Source organism: Musa acuminata, chromosome BXJ1-5 (assembly GCF_036884655.1).
Source record: "Musa acuminata AAA Group cultivar baxijiao chromosome BXJ1-5, Cavendish_Baxijiao_AAA, whole genome shotgun sequence".
Classification (NCBI taxonomy): domain Eukaryota; kingdom Viridiplantae; phylum Streptophyta; class Magnoliopsida; order Zingiberales; family Musaceae; genus Musa; species Musa acuminata.
This window is the reverse complement of record NC_088331.1, coordinates 37,506,072-37,533,782: the sequence shown is the minus strand read 5'-3', so window position 1 is coordinate 37,533,782 and position 27,711 is coordinate 37,506,072. Positions and strand designations below refer to the sequence as shown.

Here is a 27,711-nt window from a genome sequence, read left to right as displayed (position 1 = left end):
TGGAAAAAAAATTTAGAATATGTGAGCAACATATACCGAGTCTTTTTTATAACTAACTTTAAGGATCATTACTTTCGGATCATCAACAAATGTGAGACGAATGTGTGTTATTATTGAGTCAAATCAGGATAACGGTGTATTTATTGAATTCTAAATGTTCTTTGACTTTCTTAATTTAAGTTTAAAACATATGTTATCAATCAAACATGATCATGTCAGGCGATTGACATATCAGTCATGTGTCATTATGTAATTTGGGTATGCTATCCAAACCACTTACTTATTATCAATCACATGTGGTTGATATGGCTTTAGGCGATCGACATATTAGCCCGAAATCGAGGGTGATAATGGCTATAGGAATATCAATTTTTAACGATATCTTATTATAAATATGCTTAACTTTTTATAATGTTAAAGTTATGATATCTTTAATTCCTAATTTGTATTTTTTGAGTAAGGATGCAACGGACATTGCATTTTAAATTTTTGAATGACTTAAAAATTATAATGTATAAACATGGCAAAGCTTTTAATCATCTTTATTAATGGAATGCCATCATAAAAGAAATTATTAATTTTTGTTTATTTTAATAATAAATTTGATGAACTAATCCTTTTTAATGAATAAATATGTACTTCTAATAAAAGAAGACAGACAATCCCGATAGATCTTATGTTGAAAGTAGTTTAAAATTGGGTAAAGGCTGAAATTGGATTGAAGACTGAATTAGACTAAATTTAGTCCATATGTTGTCCACAAACTCATTCTTGCAAAATGATGATAGTACCAAATATTAGTTATATTATTAACTTGTAAGAGCATGGTATTGGTCAAACATATTCTTAACTTTTAATTTATTATTTTATGTTCAAACCTATCACCATATCCAAATACTCGAGCTTAATTGATCTATCAATTTTATTAATCTAAATAATTAGTAAAAATATTTAATTTAAAATTTAATCATAACAAATTCATCAAACTTTTATAAGTTAATTTAAGTCTTCTCCAATCGGGATGTATTTTATAAATTCTCTTATTTAATTAATCTTTGTCTTGATTTTTTTTATAAAGAAAGTGTAGGCTTTTCTTGGTAGTCTTGAAAATGAGAAAGGTATAAAACATTTTTTTTTTGGGTAAAGTAATAATTTCTTAATTAAGTTATTTTTCTTTGAAAAGATTCAGTATTTGAATACAAAATAAGTATTTTAAAAATACTTCCTTTCTTTCATTTTGAAATGACTATTAGTATTAACTTTTGGATTATCAGAGTTATCATGTCATTAGTTTAGGGTTTCATAAACGTTGTCGTCGGTCGAAAAAAGATTATTAATCGATATTAGTATTATGAAGATTGATTTACGGTGGCTATAAATCGTAGAGTGAACTATTATAAAAATATTTTTTCTCAAATAAAATATACAAATATATAACATTATGCTTGTTCTAATATTATTTTATAGCAACGAACTAAAAAAGATGAATATATATATTTTTGAACTTCCACAGAAATTCTCCCTCAACCAAATTATAATTGTCAGACCATATCCCTCGAAAAAAAATTTTCTTTCTATATTCCAAGAATACAATCTTTATTTTCTTTCTCGATGTAATTATGTTGTTTCATTAATTTCATTATTTCTCGAGCTAAATTAACATCCCAATAATTTAAAATGGATTATTAAAAGAGTTTTTTGGGGCCCATTATATTACAGATTGAAAACTTACGATGACAATAAGCAAAATGGGTAAACCAAGTGGGGCAAAAATGGCCCCCCACCAAAAAAACAGACCCACCGCGAAGTCGAAGGAAACCCGTTTCGGACGTCAAACGTCCCTCGGTAAATCCGATTGCATAAACTTCCTTCGGATCCGACGGGTCCGGCTTGGCTTCAAACCAAGTAGCCCATCCCCCCTCTCTCTCTCTCGCACATCTCTCCTCGAGCGTTCCATTTCGCTCTCTCCGCTCGCCTCACGAGACGCATCCCCTGACTCATCACTCGTTCTCCCGATTCCTCCCGCACGCAGGGCGATCGAACCGAGGCGAAACAGATCATCCCGGACGAGAGAACGAAGGCAAGAATCAAAACCCTAGCCAGCGGAACCCGAGATTTCGGTCTCTTTCTGGCGTCTTCTGTTATCGAATCTTTTGCCATTTCTTCCACTGATTCGGGTTTCCAGGGTTTTGTGACCTAGGGTTTGGAGGGCCTGAGCGCTACGGTAGATCGAGGAGCTTTGTGTCTGGAGCTTGGAGCAATGGCGAGTAAGGAGAAGGACCTCGAGGATCGGCTCCGGGAGGTCGGGAGCCGGCTCGCTTCGCCTCCCTCTGCCGTCGATGAACTCCTGCCGCTTCTCGACGTAAGCCCTAGCTGTCCTGGTTCTTTTCTGTTTCCTCTGGCTCTATTTCCTCTGAACGGTAACATTTGATGACCCTCTTCTCCAATGATCGTGCCAAGATTTGAGTTGATCCAAATGATAGAGTCTGTGAATCTTGTCATCCCTGTCTCGTTGTGGCTGCTTAATTGATTATAGATGCAAGTGGTCCTTGCTTAAACAACGTTTAGGCTTTTGATTCATGAGTTGTAGTTTAAACATTTGTTATCGACGTTGATGCGTAATTCAAGCTATTTCATGTGTTCAGTGGCAAATTGTTTCTGCCCAAGGTGTTTCTAGACTGCAGAAATTAGAAGATATTGGTTTTTGGACAATCATTGAAATGCTGAAAGCTACTTTAGTTGCTCGTCAACTATAATATTTTCTCCAGATGGAATTTCCATCTCTGCCGTCTTATGTTTCTCTTCCATTGATGGCTTGTTGATGTTACCTGCTAATAGGTGGTTTTGGTGTGGCATCAAACCTGTGCCATTTATCAAACGTTTTTTTTCCCCCTCTGAACCCTCTTGTGAACTTCATGGAGGACCATCTGAAGCTGTTTCCGTTGCAAAATGACACATCTGTATTAGTCTTTGAACATTTTTCGACGCAATAATGATATCATCTAAATTATTAGTTGATCATAAAATGTACTCTCCAAAACCATGATATTTTAGTTGCAGCACACACCGTACCGTTTGTTTGTGGCTTTGTGCTTCTTTATGTAAACTGTATTGTATATTGTTTATGCATGTCGCAATACACCACTCTGATCTTTCATGTTTCAGCAAACTGAGAGTTTGTTATCGAGAGTGGACCAATCTCCAACACAATCAATGTCAAATGCGCTTAGGCCCTCAATGAAAGCACTGGTGGTTAAGGAGCTCCTGGGACATTCAGATATTGATGTCAAAGTGGCTGTTGCTTCTTGCGTCAGTGAAATCACAAGAATAACAGCTCCAGAGGCTCCATATGAAGATGATCTAATGAAGGTTATTTGTAGCTGTGTTTTTGTGTTTTTTCATGTAGCTGATTGTAGGTTCACAAATTTGCACAATTTTTATGTATTATTCTAAAAACTTTTGTAAATTTGTGTTTGATGTTCAGGAGGTGTTTCAGAGGATTGTTCAAGCCTTTGAAAATTTGGATGATGTGTCAAGCCGTTCATTTCCAAAGAGAGTTTCTGTTCTCGAAACTGTTGCAAAAGTTCGGTCGTGTGTTGTGATGTTGGATCTTGAATGTGATTCTTTAATTACAGAAATGTTCCGTCATTTCCTAAAGACAATAAGGTAACAAAGTAAATGGATATTCTATTTTGTTTGCTTTTCCATTGTTTCCTGTTCTTCACTTCAACTTGCATCCAGTAGTCTGCTGTTTTCGTGTTGCATTAGTCCCTTTAATTTGTTGGTGTCACTGACTGACCACTTGCCCCCAGTGTTCGAGTGCTATTTGCTTTTTAGGGGTTTCAGATGAAGTAGATAATCTAGAGCCTGGATGGTAGTTTAGTCTTTTACCTAGGTGTTAAAGGTCAGTTCTTCTATGTTGTCCACATTTCCTGTTACAGATTATTGAAAGTCATGGGACGTGAGAAGTTTTAGTTATTATGTATTTGTCAAAAGTTAAAACAACTTCAATTATATTTTTTTTTTTTTAATTTCCTATGCTTATAAAAAGAGACTTAAAAGTCTTACTGACATATTTAGAAATGGATTAACCATATATTGAGCTAGTTACCTGGAGTATTAGTTTATCTACAACACAGTGCCATTTGTAAATAGTATTTATCAGTTGAGCTACATGCTTTATAATAGTGTATGTTCAGCAGTTAGTACCTCTTTTATTATTTGTCATAGTTGTGTTCTTAATAAATTTAAGTGAATTTTGTGAAGTTCATGACTGTTAGCTATTTTTCTTTTGAATAAGCAACTCCATTGGTTGTTTTTACCTTGGTCACTTTCTAGTTTGCCTGGACTTCTAAGGGCATCACTGCCTGGTATTGTGTTGGCTGTTTAAGAACTATGGCCTTTTTATTACTAAAACCATATATTATCATGTTTAAGGATTTCACACCCGACTGCATGTTGGTTTAATATATAGTTATACAGAAAGCATTTCATGGAACCCAGAATCCCTAAATAGATAGATGCATGTTTATGCATCATTTATGTCTTTTTTTTCACAATTTGGTATGTGTAGTATCAGTAATTGATATGCCCTGAAATCTCCAGCCATGTTACAGAACTTGGGCTTCTAACTTTGATTGATATAGAAATGAGATTTTCATGAAAAAAATCCCTTCTGCGAATCATCTTTTGGTGCAAAGTGCAGCTCTGTTATTTGGTGCACGAGTGATTACAGGAAAAGTCCCTGTCATGAATGACTGAACTTACCTATGCATAGGTGTTATTGACTGAACTCTGAATCATGATTTATGTTGGGTCTTCAAATCTTATCTCCATTGGCTGAAACGTTCTTTGCAGTGTTATAGACTTTTGCAAACATTAAATATTCTGTTTTTAGCATATATTGATCTTATTTTTCCATAATGAACATTATAAATTTAAAATCTTTGAATGGCCTTTGGCCTGTATATTGAGTGAAATTTGGTGATTTTATTGAATCCGCTTTCTTGAATTACCTTTGCTGTGAAATTTTGTGACTTTTAGGCTGGTATATTAATTTAAAGTTGCTTCCAACTCATTTTGCCTTAATTAGTTGCAACTTTTAGTTAGTTTTATGTTTTAATTAATGGATAGACCATCGCTTTCACTTGTTCATCGTTCCGTCACATGCAAAGAAACTTCCTTACGATATTACTGTTTATATTTTGTTTGAATCCTTGTAAATGATCAAAGATTTTTTGCTTATGTTATACTTCTAGTTTTTTTTACCGTTATTATTCCAAGATAACACTTAGAAACTGATTTGTATATATTTACAGGCCAAATCATTCGGAAAAGATATTTTCTTCAATGGAAACCATTATGACACTTGTATTAGAGGAGAGTGAAGATATATCGCCTGAATTAATTTTATGCCTTCTGGATAGTGTAAAGAGTTATAACAAAGTAAATATCTATCTCCTAATTTTTACTGGTCCCAGGAACTATTTTTCTTATCTACCTTATGCTTGTCCTCAGGATATGTTGCCAGTTGCACGCAGACTAGGGGAGAAAGTTATCAGTAAGTGTGCTGGGAAATTAAAACCTTATCTTGTGGAATTATCTGAATCCACTGGCATGCCTTTAAACACATATGGCGAAGTTGTAGCCTCTATATGCCAAGAATGTTTGGATAGCGTTGAGCAAAATGACGTAAGTGCTTCTGGCAACTCTCTCTATATGTCATTAATCATAAAATCCATTTTGGCATTCTGCGATGCCAAAAGTTGAACATGCAATATAGACCAAAAAACTGCTGCTTTTTTACTATCTTGAGCACCTGCACCCTATTATCGTTGTCCACATAATTTTAAGCTGCATGATACTAAATGATTATCTTGCCGGTACTCTAAGCCAATCTGTGCATGCACATACTTATATAGTTCTATGTCATACTAGGGAATAAGAATAGTTTGCACTCATAGACTGACTATGTTTCTAGAATTTTTTTGTTCAGACTAAACAGTCAATTTTGTTGTCTATTCATTTCGTGAGAATATATTTTCCAGTATTTTGGGTACTAGCACATAATGCACTTATCTCTTCTGATGTTATTTTCCTTTGGCCTTAATCATTATGTCGATGCTTCACATATGTTTTTTGGAAGCCTGTGTTTTCAAAATTTATCTATTAAGAGCTTTGATATATGTCTTATCCAAATCCTCTGACCTCATCATGTTGTAGATGCTGTGTATTTAGAAGTCTGCCTATGGGAATCTTTGTTATGTATGTTCTCTTGATTTCTACATCATTAGTTTGTTCACTCAGCTATTTGTTATCTAACAGTGAGTACGTTGTTGATCAGAGGGAATCAAATCATGGCTACTGCTATTGAATATAATATTTTTGTTACTCTCTAAATTTTAGTAGAACTGAATGTTGGATTCAAATTATTTTATCATTTCTTCGCTTTTTGATTATTGATATTTTTATTATTTCAGGTAGATGACAGCAAACAGTCTGAAAGAACTGTGTCTGATGAATTGGTTCAGGTGCACTTTTGTATAGATGTTTATCACTTATTACACTTCATCAATGTAATTTCATTTAATTTTTACAACTTTTTTTAAATTTTTTTATTTTAGGGCTCTGATAAAATGGAACAGGAAGTTAATTGCCCTGAAGAAGTAACTTCTACTGAGAAATCACCAAAATCAGTGATGAGCAATGGTACTGTCCGGATGGGTAATGGCGGATCAACAACAGAACCTTCTTCTCCAAAGCAGGAGCCTGAACCTTCTTGTCCTGGTGATCAATCCAAAAGGGCGAATGCATCCAACAGGGATATGTCGGTTAACTTGGAGCCTGTGGCTGGAAAGCCAGATGCCATCTCAGATGTTAAACCCAAGAAAACTAGGGGCAAGCAAACTACCTTGTCTGATTTGAGAAATAGCGGTGATCATTGTTCTGACTCGATTGGAAAAGAAGTACCTGGTAAACATGACTTGGTGTCTCTATCTGGAGCAGATAGTGGAGCTGTTAAAGATGCATTGCCGGCCGAAGCAGAGATCCCTGTTGCAACTCGGCGTAAACGAGGCAGACCTAGTACAAAACTAGCTGCAACAAGGCATGATGACAGTGCAGTAGCTGCACCATCTGCTTCCCCTTTGCAACAGAAGGTATCTGAGATGGGGGAAAAAGCTATATCTTCCAAAGATTCTAACTTACAGAAGGAATCTGATGGTATCACTGGTCCTGAAGACATTGAAGAATCACCAATTGGTACAGGAGACTCAGAGGAAAAATCCCGAAGGCAGCAAAATAGAAAAAGTTCAACAAGTAAGACTGAACGTGGAGATTCATCTCAAAAATCGGGAACATTAAAAAATAAACAGCAGGACAACCTCAAAGCCAAAAAAGATAAAGCTGGAGAACCAATTTTGAAGGTAACTTTATTATATTGTATCGTCTATTATTCATGTAGGCTTCTCATGTTGACCATATTAACAAGTAACAGATCCTTGTATATTTGTTGCCTTAGCCTCAAACATCTTTGGATTCATCTTGGAAATGTACCTACACTTATTTTTGAAAGAAAAATTATTATTTTTGACCTGTTTCTGCTTTTCTTATTCTATACTCTCATCTAATTAGTAAATTTTGTTGCGGCGATTTGTACCCTTTTAATCTGTCTTTGATTATAGATGTTTATATTCCCTTTTTTGGGTAATGTTAATGCTTTTCTTGTATTAGTCTAATCACTTCGCCAAGTGTTTGTGCTTGAAAGCCTCGTAATATCTTATCATCTTGTTCTATAAAACACTGATATTATGTTTAAAATTTTAAGAAATTGGTACTTTTGATATCTTTAGAAAGCAGTTGTGGTGACTGTAAAAACTTTTGTTTATTGGATAACTGAAAAGATATTCTCTAAGTTTTTCCCACCAATATTTATAGCTTTGATATTTCAAAAAACTGTGGAAATCAGATTTTGGCACTAGACTGTTATCAAGGCTTTTCTTTTTCATTTAATAAATGCATTGAATGGTGTTTATCATATAAAATTTGCCAACATTATGCAACTTTATCTTGTTTCACATGCTTTAATTAGCTTGTGTGCATGGATGTTGAGCAATCTTTACCTTGTATGATCTATTCAATGCTGATAAGTTGAGGAAGTCTAGGGTGTAACTGTACTTGTTAGCATAGTTAAAAAACGGTTGGATCGTTATGTACCAAGCAATGTTTACCAATTTGACCAGAACCCAGCACTTGGACTGGGTGATTTCTCCCAGTTGGGTCCAAAACTGTTTTTTTTTTATTTTTTAAATATTTCCAGCTCGCTGTTTATAACTGTTTAGGCTGTCAACAGCAGGTCTCTTTGGTTTGTACCAACCATTATATTGGCATATCACATGTCAATACAACAGGATGTACTGGACCCATATGAATCCGTCCATGGACCAATTCGGGTCCAGTATTGTGATTTTGAACCATGCTTGTGAGTAAAATAAAAATGTCTGATTTATGAAGTCTTAGTTTCTATCATCAATGACCTCAAGGTGTATCTGCTTTTTCCGGTCCTTCCACTGGTCCTGTTAAATGAAGTAGCCTCCATTGATAACAGCTTCAACATTCCTATGGTGTATCCAAAATTGCTATTGCTAATATTCTTAATGTTCAATTATTCCACATAAATTAGTTTTATTCAAGTTTAAGAAGACTAGTGCTGAAACTGTCATAATTGTCATATGACAATCATACTGTTTGTGCTCTGATTGCTATTCTTATTTCTTCTTAGGTCAAATATAGTATACACTATACAGTGTTAGTACATTTAAAATTTACTTTTAAGGGTTTGATATCTCCTTTGATACTTTTCTTTTTGGATAGCTTCAATGATGATTGGTATGACTCTCCGGTAGTTGCATGATATTATGCTACTGATGATTCTTTGTCCAAAGATTTCATTACCTTTAGGATGACTCTAGAACACAAGTTGATTTGACAAGGTTTTGTGAATGATTTGACAAATATAAGTTTGTTAAATTCTGTCAGGCAGGAAAGAATTTCCTGATCTAGTTGACAAATAGAACATTTTGCTCTTTTGGTTTCGGTTTAAACTTACATAAAAAAGAAGCAACTTTGGCAATAACTGACATCTAATTATGGGGAGCAATGGCAATTATAGATGCTTATCAGACATTCTATTACCTCTCTTTGATCACTGTTTATGAATATATGTGGTATCTGGTTTCTTTTTTTTTTCTTTGCTGTATTTCGTTTGTTGTCCTAGGCTTGCTAGACAATTTGTTTTTGTGTTGTGAAATGATCTATCTTTTGTTTTTTTGGCAGATACTGTTTCCCCAACATTCTTACATTAGAATATTTAGCATCAATATCTGCACTCATGTTGTCTAATAAGGAATGATCAAATTCTTATTTCTCTGGCATCTTATTCAGGAAACAGTTTCATCCTTAAGGTCTGCTGCAAAATCACCTAAAGATCAAGGCATCTTGGAGGAGAGTGCTAAAACTAAATCTGGGAGGAAGCGTGAACATGGTGGCAGAGAGGTGTGTATATATAGATTCTTTTTAGTATCAGTTGAGATATGAAAATGTAGAAGTGTATTAATGAAGCAATATATATACTTAGCTTCTGCATCCCATGACACTACTTGCACTTAAAATGACTACATTGCACTGCTCATCTTCTGTGATGTGTGTATGAAGAATATATATATATATATATATATATATATATACACACACACACATATATATATACATATACATATATACATACATATACATACATACATATATTTACATACATATACATACATATATATATATATATATATATATATATATGTCTGTGGAGGATCATGCAGGGACATGTTGCAAGTTTCTTCCTTTGCTTGGTATTTCAGAGGTGGTATAATACATATCCAGTTGTCATTTTTGGCTTGGTTCAGTTTTGCACTCTTCGGAAATATGAAGTTCTTCAGCAGAGGCTTCAATGAGCATATTCATAGTGTCGTTATTCTTGTGCAATTCAATCATGTAGATGAAAATTCAGTTTACGTGCTTATGATTGCATTTTGTTTTGTTGTCATAGCCAGCTTATGAAAGTAAAATATGTGATTTCTGGCTGCAATTGTCCTATGTTTTTTTTAAATCATCAGTGAGAGTAGTCGGAGAAAGTGGCTGTTTTGGCAAGTAGTTGTTTTTGTATGTGTTGTTCTTAGTAATTTACACCGACATGGAAAGTCAGGAATTAGGTCTAAAAATATGGTACACCAAGTAGTATCATTGTGCATGTTCTTTTGATCTCTTCTATTTTGCTTGCTTTAATTCTTTCTTTTTGTTAAGGTTTGCTGATAGGAGGGTCTCATCATCTAGGAGGTGAACATGCCAGAAGTATAAGTATTTAACCATTACTACCTTACATGTTTCTTTTTTCATAGTGATGAAGTTCAATTTTGTTGAACGTCGTTTGGAGTTGTGTAGTATTTTTTTAATTATTTTGTTATTGGAGGGCTAAGATTTATAGATTGTATGTGAAGCTTAATAAAGATATACATGCACATATTTGCTGTAGTTAAATGGCTAGTCTGCAGAAGTTTCACCATCGATCAGAAGTTTCACGGGTTACAGGGCTTCTCCTTCCACCCTTTAAGAGAAAATAATTAATAAGCCTAGTAAATTGTTTATTTTCAAACTGGATCATAATGGATCAAATTCCCATTTATTTAGTTTTCTGTGCCAATCTTTTTGACTATTTGTTAACTAAAGGCCTAAAGGTTGTCCTTGGATTGGGTATATTGAGTGTTAGCTCTTGGATGCTCACTTTATGTGTTCTTTTTTGTAGCAGTGGTACATTTGGTTGGATGTTACTACCCCATAGTTTTAGTTTGTTCTAGATCTGTTAGACGTTGGAACTCTTTGGTTAATGTGTTTTTGGAGTTGTCATTCCCTTTCTTGTGATGAGAAGTTCTGATTTAGGCAACTAGTGAACTTCAGACATTTGCTTTTCAGCTTTGTGATTTTGATGTTTTGTTATCTATTTTAGTGTTTGTTGTCATCGTATATTATTTAACCTTTACAGCCTATAGAGGTTTTAATTTTGTTGCTCTTGTTGATGTTAGATTTCTGAAACACCAACTGTCAACAAAGAGCTAGACGGTGGTCTTGTTGGCTCCAGAATCAGGGTATGGTGGCCAATGGATAAGAAGTGAGTTTAACTTAATGTGTTTCAAAAGAACTATTCAGACTTGAATGAACTTTTATTGTCTTATTTGCTGTTAGTTGATAATGGTGATATTGATAACAAGGTTTGCGTTAGACAAAATATTGATTTCTTGTTAATTTATATATATTCTGTGATGTTGCTCATGATTTATTGGAATAATGTTATTGTTACAGAATACAATATTATGGACATGTTAATATATCTGCATTGCCATGTTACTAAATATTGTTCTTCGTATTCGGTGTATATTTATTTCTTATAATTTATTATAGTTCTTTTTCTTATCATTTGCTTTGCTATGGTCAGCAGTTCAATGTGTAACTTCTTTATCGCCAATGTTTTTGCAATTTTCTTTATTCGACTTGTTAAGTTCTTTAATGTTTTCTCATTACCATGTATCATTAAGTTCTTTTCCCATATGATAGATTCCAAGTGATTGCATAGCCATATTTTAATAATTGGAGCATAATCCAACAGAGGAAGTTGATACTTATGGAAGATTTGCTTTATCTACGTTTTAGTTAGTTTGTACTTATAAAATGAAACTTTTGATGTATCTGGTCTAATGCAAGCAGGAAGCAATACTGATTGCTAGCTGACTTCTTACTCGTCTGTTCAACATGAGTGCTAAGCATATTGAGAATTAAATCGAGTTCATGCTGCAGAAGTGCAGATTGATTTGGTTTTGTTTACTTTGCAAATTCAGCATTATCATGGGTTATCATCAGTTTAAGCCCTTCTTAGCTCCCAAGTATGCTCCTGTAATAGGTCTTTGTTCTTTTGTAGTGTTTTTGTTTAGTGAGACTGAGTTGGCATTCCTGAGTTCTACATGATGTTGCTTTGTAGACTATTTTGTCACTAACTGTTGGACATATTTGTTACTTCTGCATTACATCAATATTCTTTCTTTAATGCAGATTTTATAATGGTGTTGTTGATTCTTATGATCATGCTTCCAAAAAGCACAAGGTAAAAAGTTATGACAATGCTGGATTATGTGTATAGTTTCTGTTGACCGTGTTGTTTTTTTTAGTACATGAATTATATTATACTTATGTTGTTTTTGCTGTTCAGATTGTCTATACTGATGGAGATGTAGAGATATTATTGATGAAGAAAGAACGCTGGGAGTTTCTTAAGGATGATAACAAAAATGATATGGTGGGTCATAATTTTCATCTCTTTAAATGTATTGTCTTGATGCTAACTTCTGCTGATTTGATTTGCAGGAGCAAGCAAAAGATTCTAGTAATTCTGATGCTGCTTCAGAAGAGTAAGCATTGTTTTTAGCTGAAGCATTATTTAGAACTAATACTATTATACATTTTTTTAAATATTTCAATTTCATTATTTAGAACTAATACTATTCTGTATTTATAAATATTTCAATTTCCTTAATTTTCAACTGTAGACTTTGTCCGTTTGAAACTTGAATAGGTTTGTTTTTATCACCATTTTACATATCCTCTATGATGCCCCATCCATTCAGGATGGCCTAAATAATAAAGATCTATTGGTTTTGCAACAATAATGAAAGCCTGGACAGAGTTCTCTCTTCCATGACTTGATATAATCATTTTTGGGTGCAACAATAATGCAATAGTAGGTCATTTTTCTTACTTTTGGGATTGGCTCTGTGGATCCTTCCCAACATGTGCCTTTATTGTGGATAATAGTATGCTAACCCAAGGGTGATCGTTTTCTTCTTTCTATTTCTTCTGGCCTTTTTTGGTCATTTTTTCTTTTTGTTAGCACCTTTTCTATGATTTGACACAATGTGCTTTCTTTTTACATTCCTGTGATCTTCTTTCAACTTATAAAAGCTTAGATGGTTGTCCTCCATTTTATCCAAGGAATATAAAAAAGTTATCCAGTTTTGATGTCCCAAATAGGATCTGATAATCAGATTGCTTGGTACCAAGGTATTTTCTAGACTACTGACCTGGCTGATTTGGCCTTTCAGCATCAGACCAACTTGGGAGAATGTTTTATGATCCATATTAGGTCATAAGTTTGAGTAGATTGGCCCTCTTTAGGGTCTGGTTTTTCAAAGAGAATCTCTTAGATCAATTTGTGCCAAACATGTGTATTGTTGCTTTATCACATTGGACTTGTTACATTTACTCTGTCAGATGTGCTTTATTTTGCCTGTTACAGAAACTTGCATTAGAAAGAAACCCCTAAAATTTACACATTGTTTCTTACTACCATTTCCCGTTTTATTTTCTGGTAGAATATGTGGTTTCTTTTGTGTTTCTATAATGTAATGGCGTAACCAAATTGTGATCTTTCTTTCTGTTAGGGAATTGATTTCCTAGTATTGTTCTGTACTTAAGTTTTCTGCAACATGACGTAGCTCTAATGACAAGAAATTTGATTTTTTTAATTAAAAAAAAAGAATCTGCACATTCCATAATGATTTTTCTCTTGGGTTGGTTTACATTGCTATCTAAGAGAAGCTGTTTAGAAACAGAAGATTATTTTACTAATCTTGAAGGAATTTTAACATTTCGAATGATGAAATAGAATGTAGTTTTGTGAATATTGACGACATAGTGCTCTATGCCAAATGTTTTTGGTGTTTGATTCTACATATTGCCATGTGAATCAGGTCAAAAAGCAAAAGAATGAAAACAAGTTCAAGTTCCAACCCCAAGGAAACAAATACAGAGACACCTACAAAAAGGTCAATTACAGTACTAGTACTTATCCAATCTTTTTCATGTATATTCTAAGACCATATTGTCTTTTGTTGGTCAGTGGCAAACCATCCGGCAGTCGCCGTAAAGGTAGACCACGGAAAGCTGGTGTTTTGAACCTTGATGATGGTCCCAGCTCATCAAGTAAGGCAAACGAGAAGGCAACAAGCAGATCCAAAGATGAGGGTTCTAAATCTGATGTAAAGCTTAAGGATGACGCCAAGTCCACAGTTGATAATGCTGATAAGTCTACCTCTAAAACTGGAAGTCAGAAAAAGGATAATGTTCACAAGTTCATCAGAAATTCCATTGGTGGCACTCCTAAATCAGCCAGCAAGTTAATGGATGATACTGTTAGTGCTGTCAGCAAGGTAAGAAAGGATACTTCAAAAAGTAAATCTAGTGAAGACAGCCCAAAGACAGGCCAGAAATTGAGGGGCACCACCTCTCCAACAACTGGTAGTGAATCAGAAGCGAATATTGATTTTGAGAAGGGGAAAGCTAAGGTTCGAGAGTCTGAGACACTGGCAGAGTTGCCGTCATGTGCAACAACCAAGGCACCAGAGAGTGAAGCTTCGGCTGGGAAGAAGCGCAAGAGAAGGGGCCAAACTTGAGTTTGCAAATATTTAATAGTTTATATGCATAGTCATCATTTGGTTGCCACTGTCACGCCGGTGGATCTGTCACAGGATCATTGTATTTTACCAATTGCTTGCCAAGAACCCACGTGGCTGTTGATGAGAAGTTGCAAAGTGGGTGTAGGAACTCGTATATGTAGATCTTGTCTTTTGGCCATACTCCAATTCCCTTGGTAAGGGTGAAAAGTGCAAGCTTTTGGAAGCTTCAACAGATTGTAAGGTAGCTTACAGTTGGTCTATTTATATAGTTCTCTTGGCAAAATTACCTTCTTAAAATTCTGACCAGGCCACTGTAAAACCAGTTCGGAAGTTCTTCATTACGGCCAATCTGTGGAGTCTCTCGTGCTTTACGTGGTACATCTACCAAGTCATTAGATAGTGTGAAGTGTAGCTCAGGTGAAACTTCATATTTTGGCCATCTGTTTCATTTTGTAGCACAAAAGTATGGAGTATGTTTGCATCCATAAGATGGGAATTTCTGCTAGTTTTGTGTCCTATTGGGCCCTATTATGCTTGCACAAATCTCTGCTGCATTTTACTCTGCTCAACGAGTTCATGTATTCGGCTTATTATGCTTTACAGTATTCTCTGCTGCATTTAACTCTGCTTAACGCCTTCAATTTTTTTTTATATTCTTACTGTACATGCTAAAATGTTGGTGATCTACTGCTGGGAAAAGCGAAGAGACACCAGAATGTTTGCAGGCTTAATTCCAGAGTCCAAACTTTCATCGGCTGGGCGAGGCCTGTTCGGTTGGACATGCATGAGAATGTGCCAAGTTGATCGAGCATATTGATCCCCTTATGTTGGACATGCATCTGGACATAATTAGATGGTTCACTTATGAAATGATGGTTGCAATCTTACTTTGTTTTGTTCTTTTTGTACCTTCATTTTTTGGTTTTCCTTTCATGATGGCTTTGATTTCTGTCAGCTGTATGCAGGTGAGTGATGTGAGAGGCTTGCTGGTTTCCTCAACCGCTCATCATCCTTCCAGCTAAAACAGCTATTTTCTCTTGTTAAATGCTTGAAAATTCTTGATGGATTTTGTAACCTTAATGTTTCTCCAAGCTTCAGTGCTCATCACCAAAAAGTCTTTATTTGGTTTCTCTTTCTTTCTTTTAATCAAGTGGCTTCTCTCGAGGTTACATCTCCTTGTCATTGTTGAAGGCTAAAACACTGTCGTTTTCTAGTCCGGATGTTGCGAAGGAATGAATCATGTTACACATGAGATGCCTATGTGATTTAGCATGAATCTCATGAAATAGTACGAAGGAAATGTGATGGTCATTAGTCAATTATTCGCATGAATCTCATGAAATAGTATGAAGGAAGTATGATGGTCATTAATCAATCATTTGTTTTTTCTGTGGCTGCAGCTTTGTTCGACAAGCATAAAGGCAACTTTGGTACAATCATTCAATCATGAACTGACACACTACGGCAGCTTATTCCATTGTTTAAACGGCAGCCTTTTAGCTGGAAGCCATCCAAAATGTACTACATAATTTAACGCACAGACCCATCACCCGAGTTAGCATGAAATACTAATAATCCAAGGACCAAAAAGAGCTGTCAACCAATACGCCACAAATTCTACAAGCAATATCATATGCGTCTTTATTACACGAGAGCAACAACATTTCCCATTTCAATTCTACAAGCAGTATGGTCTCCTCCCGCATTAACATATCAAATCCCGTGGAACCTGTGGGAGTCCAGTGTCTCTTCTAGAGAGGGAGTAGCACCCTACCGATGCTGGCTTTTTGCTGGTGTCGCAGTTTAGAAAGCTGCCATAGTCGTCAGGCAAAAGAAGAAACAAGGAAGGGAAGGGTTGTACATGATTGGCACAAGGATAGATAGACACCTACTTATTTGGTAATTATAGAGATTAAGCTATCTCCTGGCCTTCTAAGCCCTCCCTCGGTTCACTAACTCCACATTACTACTACTATACTTGTTCAGCACAGGGGGTCTTTTCACTAATAGGGAGTCATGACAACATATTTTCACCTAAAATGCATAGAAACATAAGAATATATAATCACATCTTGAACCTTTAGATGGAATGATATTGATAAAAAAAAAAAAAAAAAACTTTAAAGATTGTCACTAGTGATCTCTTAAAGGTGTGTGTTACAGGTTGTCCTGCACTTGGTTCTCTGTGAGTTGCAAGGCTGTAGCTCTTCTACAGCTCATGATGTTGAACCTGGATTAGCTTTATCCGGAGATCTTATGAGATATGTCAACTGATTAGGTCAAATTCAACTTTGATGGATCTCATCCATGATCTCTTTTATTTTTTCTTTCTTTCTGAAAGAAATATGAATTGCTTAATTAGTCAGTCTCACACAGGCCTCATCCAGAACACAAAATAGCAAAGAACTCATCTGGCCACCCACAAAAGTGTTTCTCTTTCCATACAGTCAAAATTGGCCTACCAATTGGCCCCTTTGTTCCCTGTACATGAGGCATATGGTCTAAAGATGGACTATGCAGTGTAGAGAATTCAGAGTAGAATCCAATTAGAGAATCTGGTGGAGCTGCTAAATAGGAGAAACATTCTCCTTGGAGGGTTAAGAATATAATTAGAATTGTTGTGTGTCTCATTGTTCATGAGTATACCATTTATGATATTTTTTTATACAAGGGAATATATTTACAAAGTGATAACTGTAAGATCGTTTCTAATCACAAGAAGCCGTGACTATAAATAATAATATCCTTACTCTTTTAATCTTTGAATCATTCTACTTCCAATCGACGGTTCACCTCCACCTTGACTCCTCAGGTCAAGCCACGTTATCCCCACCAACATCTAACAAAGTAAATACTAATTTTATTTTTCTTACAATATATATATATATATATATATATATATATATATATAAAGATTTTATTAGTCTAATAATATATATTTTTATAAATTAAAAGAATTTATAAATCTTTACATTGAAAAGGAAGTTAATCTGCTTGTAAAGGACTGATTGAGAAAATTTCTTTTTTTTTTTTTTGAATGCAATACCATTGGCCTAAATTTTATAAACAGCTATCAATTTGATGAGCTATGAAAATAATAAGTATTAATATTAAAATATTTATAAACTGCTTAACCCAAAATGTGAGTATTAATAGATAATTTACCTATGAAATGACATCTTTCACCACAATCAATTATGAGGTAGCTACTTCAACTAAGCTTGAGTCGACTGCGACGAAGCAACGCCGGTAACTGCGATCGCATTAGCCGCTTAGTTAGCTTAGCTTAACTGTGGATTCATAAGCACGAAACGCACCACGAAACGGCCGTCTTCCCTTCCTCCTCCCGCGCGCGCGCACCATCGAGAGAGACGAAACAGAGCGAAACCCTATCCCTACCCCTAGATTCGGTGACGGAGGTGATGCAACGGAGCGGCAAGGACGTGCAGGGGATGGCGGCGCCACACGTCGCTCTCCAGGAGCTCCAGAACGGCGGAGGCGGCGCCGGCCGCGACGACTTCTTCGATCAGATGATCTCCGGCCTCGCCCCCGCCTGGCCGCCGGGGCTGGGGGACCCCAAGTTGCTCTTCGGGGCTGGCGTCGGCGGGAAGGCGCCGGAGGTGGCGTCGGCGGCAGAGGGAGTGCGCTACGTGCCCTACGACGAGTCCTCGCTGCTGGCCTCGCGGCTCCGGCAGCAGGAGGCCAGCAGAGGTGGGAGCTCGCTGACGGAGACGTCGATGCTGCTGCAGCTGGGTCAGCACAGTCACCACCAGGCGCAGCAGCAGTTGCTCCTTCAGTCGATCGCGCAACCGCCGGCGGCCGGCGGTGGAGATTCGAGGGGCTTTCTTCCGCTGCCGCTCTCCCTCGGGAGCGGCGGTTCCGGGGATTCCGGCCTCCTCGTCGACAGATCCCGAGACGAAGTCGATGCGCCCTTCAAATCCCCCCATCTCACCGTACGCTCTCAATGACTTCCTAATCTCCTTTAATAGCGATAAAAAGAGGGGGGAAAAAACATTCCCTTTCCTGCTGAAAACTCGATCTTTAATGCACGGAAGGAGGCGGAGGGGCTTTACAGCAATGGATTCGGGGGATCGCTCCAGCGGGCGATTCAAGCGCCTACCCAGCAGCAGCTTCTCCATCATCCCCAGGTTTCATGAACCATCGTTTCTCTCTGTTGTAGACCAAAAAAGGAGACTCTTTTTTTGGGGGAAGTTGGGAATTAACTGAATTCCAAACCGTGTCAGAACTACGGGATGGGGCAGGGCACCAGGACGGGGACGGCGGCAGCTTCGGCACCCGCTTGCGGGGTCACGGCGCCGCCGAGGCCGAGGGTGAGGGCGAGGCGAGGGCAGGCGACGGATCCACATAGCATTGCTGAAAGAGTAAGTCTCATCGCTTTTCCATGCGAAAAATGGAATTTTTGGGGAACAATTCCTCCTCAATGCTCTTTGTTTTTTCCTGTCTTTTATTCTCTGTTCCAAACTTTGGACTCTTCTTGGCTGCGTTCATCCATTCTCTGTTCTAAACTCTTTGTCTTCAGTACCCTGTTTTAGCTGATTTGTCTTCTTGTTGGACTCTGTTTGCTTCCTGTGGCACAGCTTCGGAGGGAGAGAATCGCGGAGAGGATGAAAGCCCTGCAGGAGTTGGTGCCCAACGGCAATAAGGTTCGCACCATCCCCTTCGTTCCCTTCTCCCTCCTATACTCCTTTGGTGAGCAAACTAATAATCTTACATTATGATACTTGTTCACCTTATGTAATTTGTCCTTGTTGGAGAAACAAGATTCCATCTTTAACAACTACATCTACCATATTCAGAAGTGGACAATGTAGATTTCTAGTACTTGGAAGAAGAACAACCTGCCATCTTTTAACTGCTTTGTCTAACTTATCTAGAAGTGGACAGTGTAGAATATAGATTTGTACTCTTTGGAAGAACAAGATGCCATCTTTTAAATGCTGCGTCTAACTCATCTGGAAATGGCAATGTCATGGAAGAAAGAGATGCCAATGTTTTAACTGCTACATCTATCTTATCTAGAAGTGGACAATGTAGATTTCTACTCTTTGGAAGAAAAAGATGCCATGTCTACTCTTTGGATGCTGTCTTTCGCTGCTATATCTACCTCATCTGGAAGCCGACTATGCAGATTTCTACTCCTTGGAAGAACAAGATGCCATATTTTAACTGCTGAATCAACCTAATCCAGAAGTGGACAATGTTGATCATCTAACAATGACTACAAACATGAAAAAGATTTATATAGTCAAGTTAAAATGTCAAATAGAAGTAAGAGGAATGTGTGCTGAATATCCATGCATTTTTAGTGTTCTCTACGAGTCAATTCCCCAGCAATTGCCTTCCAAACTTGTCAGTAAACCTTGCATTATAATTTTCACTGCAGACGGACAAGGCATTGATGCTGGATGAGATCATCGACTACGTCAAGTTCCTCCAGCTCCAAGTCAAGGCAAAAACTTCCCTCCCTCCTTACAATGCCTCAAAAGTTTTCCTTGGCTGATACTTCGTCATTGTTCTTTCATGGAGACTGATACATTAACGTAGTTAGCCATTGGCTGATGCTTTTATTGATATGCTAGATTTGCACACAGTGCAGTGATCGTGCAAGTGCTGCCACTGTGGTTCTCAGATGACTGTTTAAGGAGTATGTTGCTGCTTTATTGTGTACGGAATACTAATAGCAATTTACATGCATCGGTAACACACAGGTCTTGAGCATGAGCAGGTTGGGCGGAGCGGCGGCGGTTGCGCCCCTCGTGGCTGATATGTCTTCAGAGGTATTCGTTCGCTCTATCTTGACGGAGACTGTGCATGGCACTCGTGTAAAGAAATCGGAGTAAATGTTCTACGTGGTGGCAGAACGGGGCGGGAGTCGATGGCGTGGTGGGCGGCGACGACGGCGGCATGACGGTGGCGGAGCACCAGGTGGCGAAGCTGATGGAGGAGGACATGGGGTCGGCGATGCAGTACCTCCAGGGGAAAGGTCTCTGCCTCATACCCATCTCCCTCGTCTCGGCGATCTCCTCGGCCGCCGCCTGCCATCCCCGGCCTCCTGGCTCCGGCTGCCTCGGCCAGCTCAACCGCCCGACGCATCATGCAGCTGGCGACGCACCTGCATCGCCGACCATCTCCGCGCTGACAGTTCAGTCCACTAACGGCAGCGGCACGGAAGCCGACGCCCCATGGCCGGCCGGGAGCAAGGACGGAGCCGCCATTCCTTGAGATGAGGAAGGCCCACGTCAAAGTTCTCTCTTTTGGGTATCTTCATCCTCCATTAGCTTTTCCCTTTCCTTCGTGTCTATCTGTTATCGACTTTACTTTGCTTTCTCTTTCCCATCATTCACAAGCATGCCTTTCCATTCGATTTCATTGGAAGCTTGTCGTTTTCATGTAGATGGATGGGATTTTGCATTAGATAAATCAATATAATACAGTGGTGGGGTTGGAGGAGAATGTGGTGAGGGGGCAAGGAATGATGGTGGTGGTGATAAACTAAAGGAGATGTGGAGCGGAAAGTGTTTGGTAGTGGAAGTCGAGTAAGATGTAGTGCGTTAGTCTATTATTGGCTTGGGAGTGATGACTTTATTTATTGTCGGTTTGAGGGGGAAGATAGGGTTTCAAGTTCTTAACACTAGAAGAATGATTTTGATTTGTTGGGTTTTCAGGTGAGACTTAATGCAACAGTGATTATTAACTCATCGCTGCTTGATATGTTATTTTAGTTGGTTAACTCTTTCGATTGGATAAGTTCATCTATTATTTTCTTGAAGTTGTTTGAAAGTCATTCTTGGTCGATATTTGGATACTATCAGTCGATTTGATTAGTTCTTCTAATCGGATAAGTCCTTTTATTATTATTTTTAGTTGTTTAAAATCAGTTCTAGACCTAGTATTTTGGTATCTTCAATCCACGTTTACTAGGTCGGCTCTGATATTATTTAAAATATTTAAATCATCGACAGTTGTATGTATATATATACGTATGTATATAGTTGTTTGTTTATAGTAAACTATTATAGTATTCTAGGCTCGGTTAGAAGGAAAATGTATTATTCTTATACGTTTCTCTAATATCAACAAATATACACTGAAACACATCTATTTTTTTAGTTCCTAATAATATGGTTAACAATCCAACTTTGTTACTGCTATAACACCAATGCTTATCGGGATGAATTCAAGTTCAATAACGAAAAATAATGTCTCGATTATTTGGGGATCGATCATTACATGTTGTTAAATTAAGAACATTAAAATAAATATTTCTTAAATTATTTTTGATAAAATCTCATTAGCTAATGCGGATCTAACCAATGAACTAACGTTACGTTCTCTTTGACTGACAAATCTCGTATCCTAAATATTTCAGTAGGTAACATATGTTCAATGGGCACTATATATATATATATATATATATATAAAGTTGCATGAGCAATATACAAGTTGGAATCTCGATTACATCCACCCGATCCTATATGAAATGAAGTTGTATTGGGAGCGCGAGGAAGGAAGGATACTGAGTACTCAATCGCACGCCTAGTTCGGAACCGGTGTCTGTTGCAGAAGTCTCTCGGATATGGCGGCAGCGATAGCAGCCGTGAAGCTTGGATCCTTCGTCAACGAGGAGGCCATCTGGTCCACCAGGATCCTGTGAAACCCCGGCGATTCCTGGTTTCCGAATCGCTGCTGCAATGGCCGGCACGGGATTCCTCCGACGTAGAGTTCGTCCTGCGCAAGGTGTTTGTGGTTATGCTCGCCTTCATATGTGGCCACCAAGATCGATCCGTCTTCCGCACTTCTTTGCACCTAATGAATCCAACACAGCAAGTGAGTCGGTCTGTCGTATGGGACATGAGTAAGCTCGATCTTTCTGTACCTTCTTCTTCACAGGACATGAAGGAGCAAAGGAGCATCTGAAGTAAGCTCTGGGGAATGGGTTGTCTCTCGTCACCTTCTGACCATACTTCCTCCACTGGTATCCGTCCTTCACCACCTGACAACGCCAAAACACCACCTGATCAATGCTCCTTTCATTTGCGACGTCGATCATCGATCGATGGAACTCACCAAGCTCGTGTTCTTCGGGTCGATCCGCACGTAGGCCTTCGAGGCGTTGGGCACGGGATCTGCTCTCACTCTTTTGCATGGGTCGTCGTCACCTGGCGTGTTCGTCTCGATCCTCTTCCTCTTCGGCAACGCAGGCACGCCGCCGCTTAGAGCAACGCAGTCCGTGAGCATGTTGCTGACCATCTCACTAAGCCTCTTGTTCTCTTCACTGATCCGGTTCAGCTCGGCTTCTAAATCTCCAAACTGTGTGCTCGCCAAACGAGCCTCTTCTTTTCTCGAAGAACTCCCTTCGACCAGCACTGAATCACGCTCTCTCTGCATAATGTTTATGCATTCAGCTTCCCTAGATCGAGCAGATTATTGGCCGTGCAAGCTAAAACTCACCGAAACTTGGCCAGGAGACGGAAGAAGGCCGACGCCGAGGTCAAGGCTGAGAGTCGCCCACCTCGAATCCATCAGAACCCAAACAGAAGATATCCAACAGGTGTAAGGAGAGGAGTGTTCTTATACAAAGAAGATGGAGACTCACAGGAAGTTGTGCAGAAATGGTGAGGTAGGAGACGCTGCATCACCAACCAGACGTCAGCTTCTGCATGTCATCAATTCAAAGCAGACTGTAACTCGGTGCACATCTCTCATGCGTCTATCCACGACAAGTTGGGATAGGAAAGAACACAGAAGCCATTCACCGGGGATCGGGAGTCAATGGAAGCATTGCGATAAGTTGACAGTGACCTTCAATCATGATGTGTATTATATCTCGAAGCGATTCAATTAACAACTTTGAAGTCTCGTCTATAGGTTGATAGGTCAAACCTGTGGTGATCTTGAAGGAGCCACTAGACCTACTACAATGCTAAAGATTGACTATGATGTCTCATTTGTTTAGTATTGTCTTCTTTTTTTGTATACATAATTCTGTAATCACAATCAATTTGAGGTCCGACATTGTAATTAATTATTGTTATTATTATTTTTTGTATAGAATAATTAGAAAGAAGATGTCAAATTGGATTTAAAGGACAACTATGTGAACACAAGCTTGAGTCTTTGAGCTTCTCAAGTCAATTGGATCTTTCAAAACCTTCGATTGCATCCACACACTAACTATGCTTGGCAATTCATCATATTGACATGGTTTTGATAGCGAGTCGACTCTTCTACATGTCCAATTCTCTTTCGTTTCTTCTCTTCGATTGGTGTAAGATTAGGTTCGATTACGCATTGGATCCTCGTAAAGTTAGGAAAGATCCAAACTCATCGTTTGGTGACGCAAAGTGGGTGGGTACGTCATACTGCTTACGACTCTCCTTTGTTAGAGTACAACAGTTGACTTAGAAGACTTGCTTTTGCGTTGACTTACGACTCTCCTCTATTTTTGCCAAAGAAAAAAAATGAAGAAAACGAAGTGCCTACGATTTGCTCTATGTGGACAATTTTCATCGTGTAAATAAATGTGGCATAGATTATGTTTAAAATCATCAAGAAACATATAAATTAACGCTAAGAATTTATACCACGTCGATAACTCAAAGCATGAACTCATGCTATCTACGTTTTTTATGCATGAAATGAATCTTTTTTTTTTTTGCTTGTTAATTAATTAATTACTTAATTTATACACTAAAAGTTTGAGTTTCTTGTCGTTTATGTCATATAAATTTTTCATAAAGCTTAAAAAAATATTTATATTTTTCATAAGATATATAGAAATATCTATAGAGCAATTAGTCGTTGTTTTTTTATAATTATTATTTTTCATTCGAACCAAACTCTTTTAGAACTTGCATTCCTCATTCTTGATGCAAACTTTTTCGTTTTTATCTTTTCACTTATAAAATCCAAAAAATACTTATCGACCATATTCTTTACTTTCAAAATAACTATTCTTTTTCGGAGACAATTGAGTTTCTCCATGACTTGGCAAATCCACATCTATGTTTAGAGTTGTAATTAGATTTTAATTAATTGGAAAAGAGCCATAAGATTTTAGTGAAAGAAAGAGGTTAGACAATTTAGATGTTCTTCTTGAGAGGGAGTACAATGAGTCTGAGATTTGAGTTTACTTTTAGACATAGAAAGAAAGTTATCATATTTATTTTTTATGTTAATTTTTAATATAATTTTGTATTATTACTTTTAAAATGTTCTTTTGATTTTTGACACCTAATGATAATTAATCACCAATATATTCTGCCCCACTCGAGACATAAAGAACATTAAATCACATGGTCCTTAGAGGACTGATTGAGGTGATCATCTCCGGTCAATGTTTATTCGATTATATACTGTTCATGTCAATCTAATTAAGAGGACAAAACAAGAAGGCATAAAAAAGGACCAAGTTTCCATGAACTTTTCATGATCAGAACAAAAGAAGCTCGATGCATCCATTTTCCACACCACCAAAAGTTCCCACGTCGCGATTCTCGTCGCCATCACCACTGCATCATCGGCTGCTATCTGCTGGTTAGATCTCCACATTAGCTTTCTCTTGCCATCATCGCATGTGTCGTCTTCTCTCGAGGTCTAACCCTACGAGACTCGGAAGCATCAGATTTGTCCTTTCGCAATAACAAGTGTCATGTCATCTCCTGTTGGTTTGGAGGGCCACTTCATTTTGAGGGACTTATTATCTCTTATAATAAAATATTTTTATTTTTTTTATTTTTAATAATTATATTAAAAATTTTATATTTATATAAAAACAATATTTAATTATATATTTTTTTTTCTCTATTTTATTGACGAAAATACAATACGTATTATCACTTACTGAAATAAAATTAAACTTTTTTTATATGATTAAAAATTAAAAGAGAAATAAGTTTTGTTGGGAAACGAAATAAGATTATGCCATTCGATTGTTTCATCTTTTCTTTTTGTGTTTTCGAAGATTTTATTAAAAAATTAAGTGAGATATTAATAGAAAGGATATCTTATCTCCTTCTATAATATTTTCTCTATAAAATTATTTTAATATTATTTTTAAGCATGACAGTAGATACAGTATTTTCGTCCATAAAATCGATGAGATTCAATTTGATATAAATATTTGATCCTACAAATATCCACGTCATCCATACGTTGACCGTCGACCTATGATTGACACGCGCGTCGCACCTCGACGAGCCAAAAGCACGCACATCAAAGCGACACCGCTAGCGGGCGAACCAAACCACGAATTGATCCGCCAAAATCGTTGTCCGGTGAAGAGGCGGAATCGCGGTCCAATCAAATCTGACGGCTGCATACGTTACCACGTAAACGAGAGCATCTGGCGGTAGATCATGCGTCAGTACGGTGACGTTATGTTTGGTACACGTACACGAAGGACCCCGATGACCAATCAGCTGTCGACAGGCATCCTATGGTCGCTTCCAGCCTCGGGCAGATGATGCGGTGGATACGGTGACGTTCCTACGTGACGATGTTGATGGATGTACATGTACGAAGGACGGCATCTACCAATCAGCTGTCGAGAGAGAGAGAGCGAGAGCGAGAGCGAGAGCTCAATCTTGGCGTAGGGTTCGGTGGGAGTAGAAACAGGAAACCCTAAATGGAGGCTGCTCTATGTAAGACGCAAGTGGAGGAAGGAGGAGGCTGGTTTCTTGAATCATCGAGTGACTTTTGCTTCCTTTTGATGCAGACTGTTGCAGAAATATCACTCCTTGGATCAAATCTCCGAATCAAGCTGAAGTTGGTGGTGGCATCCCTTCCATTTCCACCGGAGCAGATGATTCGACCTACATCTGAAATATCTCCACAGGGGGAGAAGAAGAATTACTAATTCCATCTAACATCTGAAGTTGGATGCCAAACCTCTACTGACTTTTCTACGCTAACTAAAATTCAAAGGATCTTTGATATGTTAATGATGCAAAGGTCTACTGGCATTTATTTGTACAGTGACTAATAATATTGGAAGAATTTTTCTTAGGATATCAGTCAAAGGAATTTGAGAGGGAGGGGATAAGGTCTTTTGTTTTTGGAGACTTGACGATGAAGTCAAGGCAAAATTAAAGATCAAACCAATCTGATTATTAGGTCATGCGGATATAATATTTAAAGACCCACTTCTATTAAATTAAATTAATTTATAGTATTTCTATTGAGGCTAAAAAACATTTTAAATCTATTAAATAGGACTGTAATTGACATAGTAATGTATCAATCATCTTATGGATCAATCCAATGCAAAAGGATGGAAGCTTTTCTTTGCCGGACATTTTTAGTGTATATAAAAAGCGAAAGCTGACGAAGAAAAATAAAATAGAACACCAATTTAAAAAAAAAAAAACTCAGATTTTTCAATAATTAAATAAATTGAAAAAGTTTTTGCATATCTTTTTATTAATAATTAATTAAATTCAAATACATAAATTAACTATAATAATAATAATTTTTTTTCATAATATAATATTTTATTATTTGGAATTTTAATTAAATTGTAATTATTTCATAATGATATATGTATATATTTTTTTTGATAAAGCTGGATTTAGAGATAGAAATATAGAAATTACAAAGGACCTTATCGTTATTAGCGCATGCCACGAGGTGGAACTCGGAATCCGCGTCCGGAGAAGTGGTTCGATGACGCAGCAGCCACCTTCTTCCACCAGTATTCTAACTGTACCAACCACAAACCGTAGTCTTACATCCCCTGCCGTTTACCCGCTCGTGTACCTCCGATGTCATGGTGTGGAATTGCCGCCCTGCCGCCAACGAAAAGGAAGGTTGCGAGACGGGTATCGAACATAAGAGTAAATAGTTATTTCCGTGACCTTTGCCCTAGCTTTATATCGCTGCATGCCATCTCGCGCCTGCGAATCTCTCTCCCTCTTTTATTGTTTGCATCCCACATGATACATTGAATATACATGCGAAATCGCATCGTGTCCGTTTAAACTTCGGAAGGCAGAAGTTATCAATGAAATCGACGGCGGAGATTTCCCAATTCGCATCGTCAAACTTCGAAGGTGGGAGGGACCCTCCGAATCATCGGTTAAAGAATTCGTCTTTTCTTTGTTCAAATTTACCAGTTTACCCCTATTCTCGTGTATTAATGCCA

The 27,711-nt window shown here is 37.5% G+C and overlaps 3 protein-coding genes and 1 long non-coding RNA gene across 5 annotated transcripts; 3 read left to right on the top strand and 1 right to left on the bottom strand.

The window, feature by feature from the left end:
- Positions 1 to 1,921: 1,921 nt before the first annotated feature.
- LOC135583872 (sister chromatid cohesion protein PDS5 homolog C-like) lies at positions 1,922 to 15,054 on the top strand. 2 transcript variants are annotated; one of them, XM_065183723.1, is made up of 15 exons: positions 1,922 to 2,080; positions 2,201 to 2,362; positions 3,166 to 3,369; positions 3,485 to 3,666; positions 5,319 to 5,445; positions 5,518 to 5,691; positions 6,480 to 6,530; positions 6,624 to 7,424; positions 9,442 to 9,552; positions 11,130 to 11,215; positions 12,151 to 12,202; positions 12,308 to 12,394; positions 12,463 to 12,506; positions 13,845 to 13,919; positions 13,994 to 15,054. In XM_065183723.1, the coding sequence occupies exons 2-15, from the start codon at positions 2,261 to 2,263 to the stop codon at positions 14,544 to 14,546; spliced, it is 2,649 nt and encodes an 882-aa protein (XP_065039795.1). In that variant the 5' UTR covers positions 1,922 to 2,080; positions 2,201 to 2,260; the 3' UTR covers positions 14,547 to 15,054. The 2 variants fall into 2 exon arrangements, with proteins under 2 accessions (XP_065039795.1, XP_065039794.1); XM_065183722.1 differs by having other exon boundaries at positions 2,186 to 2,362.
- Positions 15,055 to 15,285: 231 nt separating this feature from the next.
- Positions 15,286 to 15,679, top strand: LOC135674167 (uncharacterized). The gene is made up of 2 exons (XR_010513536.1): positions 15,286 to 15,424; positions 15,505 to 15,679. It is a non-coding gene; the product is annotated as an uncharacterized LOC135674167 (long non-coding RNA).
- A 2,178-nt stretch (positions 15,680 to 17,857) lies between these two features.
- LOC135674166 (bHLH transcription factor RHL1-like) lies at positions 17,858 to 20,963 on the top strand. The gene is made up of 7 exons (XM_065183721.1): positions 17,858 to 18,502; positions 18,605 to 18,697; positions 18,794 to 18,931; positions 19,148 to 19,213; positions 19,954 to 20,019; positions 20,279 to 20,347; positions 20,430 to 20,963. Exons 1-7 carry the CDS (start codon positions 17,972 to 17,974, stop codon positions 20,790 to 20,792), a joined length of 1,326 nt encoding a protein of 441 aa, XP_065039793.1. The 5' UTR covers positions 17,858 to 17,971; the 3' UTR covers positions 20,793 to 20,963.
- Positions 20,964 to 21,970: 1,007 nt separating this feature from the next.
- On the bottom strand, positions 21,971 to 23,169 carry LOC103985161 (WRKY transcription factor WRKY71-like). The gene is made up of 4 exons (XM_009402789.3): positions 23,022 to 23,169; positions 22,638 to 22,952; positions 22,447 to 22,563; positions 21,971 to 22,376 (listed from the first exon to the last, which is right to left on the bottom strand). Exons 1-4 carry the CDS (start codon positions 23,091 to 23,093, stop codon positions 22,107 to 22,109), a joined length of 774 nt encoding a protein of 257 aa, XP_009401064.2. The 5' UTR covers positions 23,094 to 23,169; the 3' UTR covers positions 21,971 to 22,106.
- Between the last annotated feature and the right edge of the window lie 4,542 nt (positions 23,170 to 27,711).